The 5,937-nt window shown below is 32.9% G+C and overlaps 1 protein-coding gene across 1 annotated transcript; it reads right to left on the reverse strand.

Moving 5' to 3' along the window:
- Positions 1–47: 47 nt before the first annotated feature.
- LOC115884699 lies at positions 48–5,900 on the reverse strand. The gene is made up of 3 exons (XM_030903349.1): positions 2,761–5,900; positions 705–2,567; positions 48–619 (listed from the first exon to the last, which is right to left on the reverse strand). The coding sequence occupies exons 1-3, from the start codon at positions 5,606–5,608 to the stop codon at positions 507–509; spliced, it is 4,824 nt and encodes a 1,607-aa protein (XP_030759209.1). The 5' UTR covers positions 5,609–5,900; the 3' UTR covers positions 48–506.
- Between the last annotated feature and the right edge of the window lie 37 nt (positions 5,901–5,937).

Here is a 5,937-nt window from a genome sequence, read left to right on the forward strand (position 1 = left end):
TTAAGGTCACTTATTTTCTGATGCTTGATTTTTATATATGTTATTCAAACAACTATTTTAAAACGTTTTGCAAACGGACAGACCGATCCAAGGGGCCAAACATTCACCAGACCCAATTTTCATGTCGCTGAGAGTAGGGGCACGGGCATTATCCGTGCGCATAAGTGCGAGTGAGACAGACATGAGTGTCATTGCTTCTCTCCTTCTATTTGAAAATCACGTAAATAATCAAAGATTAACTTTGAGAAAAGTGCTCATCTGACCGCAATAATTATACAATTGTACCTTACAAACTGTTTTATTAATTTAAATTTTTTTAAGTAAGTTAATTTTAAATTTTTAAAGTAAATATCAAAAGGTTTACAAAGTATTAATAATTTAATTAAATAACAGCAACCTTTTCAAATAATTATTTATTTGTAACGAACCTTAAAAAACTATCAAAAATCGACAAATATTTTTTTACATAAGTTTGTAAGATTGATTTGTAAATATTCGACTGGCTTCTAATCTTCATTGTCATCGTCGTTGAAGTCAGGTAATTCATCATCGATCCTATCTTGATATTGAATATCTAAATCATCATCTTGTTCATCAGTATTTTCCTCGGGCGTTTTCGCTGTAAAAAAGTAAAAACAAACCAACCAATTAAGATTTGGAAAACTAAAGAGACATCAAAATTATGAGAAGCTAAAATAAATTACCTAATTCTTCCTCCAAGGACTGACTGACAAAATCCGGCAATTGATCTCCATCAAACCAATGAAAATGATATTTATCATCTTCTAATGTCCAGCCAAAATTTTCGGGATTGAAAATATTAATCATTTTTGCACTAGCATTGTTCCAAACACTAGCAATATAGTTAGCTCGTCGAAACTGTTGCCGAAGTTCGCTTTTACAAGGTGGTAAGTTAGTAGCATCGAAGTTTTTCATATTTTTTTGCATAAATTTTTCATTAACATCACATACCATATATGTATTAATAAACAGCTGAAGTCTGGCAGCATTTACATCCATTACTCCTGGTACGTTATAAACATCACATATAAATCTTTGTACTATATTGAATACACGTTCTTCTTCGTCTACATCATCGATCAAATTCAACGTGCCAAAGGTGAGAAATGCTTGTTGGTATTCTTTATTTTTTTTAAGAATACTAAACGGCCTTTGTTTTCCCTTTTTGAAAAATGCGGGATTATAATCGCATCCAGTAATAGCATGGAATCCTGGTAGACTTCGACATAACGACGGTCCTAACTGTTTGTAGATACTGCTAATATCAACATATCGCTGATTGTTACCAGTGCCGGTTAATATCCACACGTGTGAATCATCATTTTTTAAATGATGCATATTTCCTAGCATTATCGCTGCAATATCCGTATCTGAACATCGTATCACAAAATTAGCTCGAGCATCAGTGTTGCAAACATGATAAACAATCTTTGTATCAGCTTCCTCATGCTGGGGACACGATAAATCTTCATTGATTTCAGACATAACTTTATTATTACTCACGGTGAAAGAGTGACATTGTCGAAAATTAATGTAAACTTGATTATTACCAATGAATGGAATCATCTCCTCACTAGTCCAGTGCAATATGAAGAAATCAACGAGAGCCTGTTTGAAGTGGATATTTTTTAACTCTTTCGTGAAATTTGATGGACGAACTTGATCTGGCCCAGTAATGTTGAATTCCAGTAGTGATGATTCATATCGGCGAGATCTTTCATAATCTTTAATGGAAGGGGAAAAATACTGATCAAATATGACATCATATCTCGTGGCTTTCAACTGTGTCACCATTTGTAGTAATTTTTTTGCGATATTTCCAAAAGTTTTAGGCACATTATTCATAGTATAGAGCAGAAAGAAACCATCAATTATCAAAATATCAATGTGAGAAGGTAGGTTGTGTTGTACGCCTTTTTCCAATGATTTCATCAGAACCGACTTTTGGGTTTTACAGATGCCACCGTCGAAATGACACATGGATAATGGCACTGGCGTTATGGGGTATGATAAAATTTTGGCTATATCGACTTTGTGATCAATCGATATTCCAAGCATCCGCCCAAACAGATCTCTTTGAGTACGTACTTCTAGCACTTTACCACCTACCTTAGTTGTTGTTGTTTTCTTAGCATAATCTAAAGAAAAGTTTTCCAGTGGCACTTTTTTTATGCTCTTTTCGAACCTATATTCATCGTTTTTACATTCTGCGATGAATGTTTGACGTCTTATGTCTCCATTCTTCTCAACATTGAGAAGAAATTTTTCTACGACCTCTGAGGCTGCTTTTCCAGATGAAATATTAAGCAAAAGATCTTGTGGTACTTCAGGACTAAACGGATTGATGAATCGATCGAATTCGTCGATAAATTTTTGTAATTGTTTGGTATCATTCTTCATATTATGATTAGACACCTCGGCTGTAACATCTTGTATTTGTTGTAAGTCTAGATCTTTATAAACAGAACTAATTATTGTTGATCGTATATCATGACTGCGAGCCCATCGTTGGCGTGCTGATATGGAATTGGTGAATTGGATTATTCCTGAAAAATATAAATTTACGGTTTTTGTATATTCAATTTTTTTTGACATATTCATTTATTTTCATATATTCTGACATTTTTGTTTATTTTTTTTTAATTTTATTAACTTTTTTGACATGTATATTCATTAATCTTTATATATATATTTTTTCAATTTTCCTTTTAATTTTTATTAATCATTAATGTTCATTACCTGTGAGTCTCCTGGCTGCATCTGCATTAATGGTTTGTTCCAGGACTAAGTCAATCGGTTGCTTAGAAAAAGGCTTACTAGTTCTTTGAATGCAAAAAAAACCATTTTTGAACTGTTCATACAAGTCAGGATGAGTTTCGGCAACTTTTAACAAATTATTACTGTATTTAACTGTCCAACGAGCATAATTCTGTTGATTGCATATGAAAAATAAGTTAGTAATTTTTGGCAGTACAAACTTAAATAATTCAAAATCTCCACAACGTATGCTTCTTGACAAGGTTAAATAATGATGAACAAGATTTATATAGATTAAATAAAACTGTGGAGTTTTACCAAACTCGCCATTGAGGGTTTTTTGCTTATAAATATCATAATTCTGTAATAATGCATTAAGCTCGTCATCCTCAATTGTAAGTGAAGATATTGAAGACGTTCTTAGTCGTGTGATTTCTTGGATAATTTGATCACTGATAGTAATATTATTACTCTCCAAAAACGATTTAAAATGTAAAATTTCCAAACCTACAGCCATCAAAGGGTGAAGCCTTTTACACCTATTGAAATGTTTTCCCTCCAGAAATCCATTTACAGAGCCGGATGCTAATAAATTACTCTGTACCATGACGTTTGTTAAGCCACAATGCATAATAAATTTTCCTATAGTTTTGAAGTAAGCCATCATTATATGGAATGGCCCCAAATGTATGAATAAATTATCAAGATCTGGTTTGTGGCTAGCTTGAATTTGTAAGGCTATTTTTGCAATCGCAAGATCATAAGTAACTTGGATGGATGACTGCTTCACTTCTTCACAAATTTGTTGACTCTGTTTCATAGTCTCCAAAACTACTGATTTGTTAGTAGGCGATTGATTTATTGGAGTTAGATATGAAACTATTTGTTGTGGGCTATTATTGTCAACTAGAAAAGAATTAAATCCAACCCACATTGGAACATTCGGTAACTGGAGAGCATGGCTAAACATCCACAGCGTATCGATCGTTTTGTACAGTGGTAAATTTATAGGTTCTGTATCTTCACAAGCTGACGCTTCTAGATCTGTTATCTTCATTTTTTTAACCAATGGTTCTTCACTAATTTCCATAGAAATAGCATCAAAAGTTCTCCGTCTCCTTTTTTGCGAGTTGATAGATACTTCGGTATGAGCATCGGTGATATTTATTAATTGCGGTTCATCTGGGGTGTTCATATCAATATTCTGGTAAATAATACCAACTGTATCGTGCAATGTATCTTTACCAGTCTTTGTCTCCACGAAACGATCAAAATTATCGAAAGCAAGACCGGTGCAGAGATCTGGTGATTTTTTAATTGTTTCAGGACATACACTTGATTTTTCAACTGATGTATATGTTGCTTCTGTTTCGAGCTCTTCCACTCCAGGATAACTGATACAATGCCCATATCTATGTATTATATCAATAATTTTGCGGCTACTTGTTAGACTTTTTAAAGCCATTCCGAGCATAATATGCTTTGATGTTTTTATTTTTCCATTGTAAATGCTATAGACGACATCTTCACAATATGACTTGACTTGACGGATACACTTTTGATTATTTTTACGTCTTCGATTATTACCGGCTATCAAAGTAGAATAAAAGTCCAGTAGATCTTGTGGCACAGATATTTCTCCGTCCTGCAAATGTTGTATTGTTAAGTTATGAGGTAACTTTTTTTTTTCAGCTTGTAAAACAGATTTTCTCAATAATAGAGCAGCTTTAAGTAAAATATCTTCATCTTTTAGACTTTCGAGTGTTTGCTCATCAATAGCCACTACATTTTTCGGCGCGACTAATTTTTTATTCTGAATAATAAAAATTTTTATCTCTTTACCATATTTTTTCTTAATTTTTGATTCCAAAATGTGTGCTTTAAAATCCCCTCTAATTCCGACATCATTATTTTCATCACTTTCATCTAATAATCCGATATAACATCGACAAATATAACTCAGGAAGTAACACCGTCCTTTTTGAATTATATTTTCTTCAATAAAAGAACATATTTCATGAAAAGCTGCTCGGTGTTGTTCACGAAGACTATGCCAATGAGTTGTAGTAGTTTTTTTGTTTGATGAAGTTTCATAAGAAAAATTTAATTGACAGATATTGTGATAGTGTATTTTAGAATGTGGATAATTTACAATTTTTTCCAAGAATTCTGTATGATTTTCATATTGATTTTTAGCTTTAGATAGAAATACATTTTTATCTGACGTAATTAGAGGCAATCGTTTAGACTTGTGCTTTTTAGTTTTTTGATCACAATATATACAAGTAAGATTATTTGGAGAATTATTTACATCGATATCAACTGCAGTATTACTGTCAGAAAGTGAATCAATATTTTCAGGATGATCAATATATTCTTCTAATCTTGGAAAATCCGGTTCGACCAACTCAGGTAAGACAGATGGGCTAGGTATTGTAGTAGTGTCAGGTATAACAGCTGCTGCTGGATTAAAATGTTGAGACGTAGATGCTTCTGGCTGAATACATTGTGTATCTAATTCAACTGTCGTTGAGATATCAGTGGATAAATTTTCTGCAATGCTTAATAACTTTTCTGTTGAATTAGCTTTCTCGGTTGCCGTATTTTTTGGTAAATAGTACTTTTTATTTAACCCTGTAAACGATTTGTAACAGTTTCTGTGATAACCACTTTCAAATAGTTCACCCGGCAAAACAACGTCTTTAAATTTTAGGTTATGTTCCTTTCTATGCTGTAAAATCACTCGACACTTTTTTAATGTCTCTTCCGTAAATAATATTAAATTTTCATCACAATTATTGCAAAATACACAATTTAACAAATTAGCCATTATATTTTTTCAAACACTGCAAATATTTGTATTTTTTTATACGAATTGCTACTTAAATCACAACACAGCTGACGCACTCAACAGACGCGATACATTAACTAGTGGGTAAGAGTAAACCGAATAGAAGGAGAGAAGCAATGACACTCATGTCTGTCTCACTCGCACTTATGCGCACGGATAATGCCCGTGCCCCTACTCTCAGCGACATGAAAATTGGGTCTGGTGAATGTTTGGCCCCTTGGATCGGTCTGTCCGTTTGCAAAACGTTTTAAAATAGTTGTTTGAATAACATATATAAAAATCAAGCATCAGAAAATAAGTGACCTTAA

The sequence above is a fragment of the Sitophilus oryzae genome, unplaced genomic scaffold (genome assembly GCF_002938485.1).
Source record: "Sitophilus oryzae breed Bouriz unplaced genomic scaffold, Soryzae_2.0 scaffold_327_pilon_pilon, whole genome shotgun sequence".
Taxonomy (NCBI): domain Eukaryota; kingdom Metazoa; phylum Arthropoda; class Insecta; order Coleoptera; family Curculionidae; genus Sitophilus; species Sitophilus oryzae.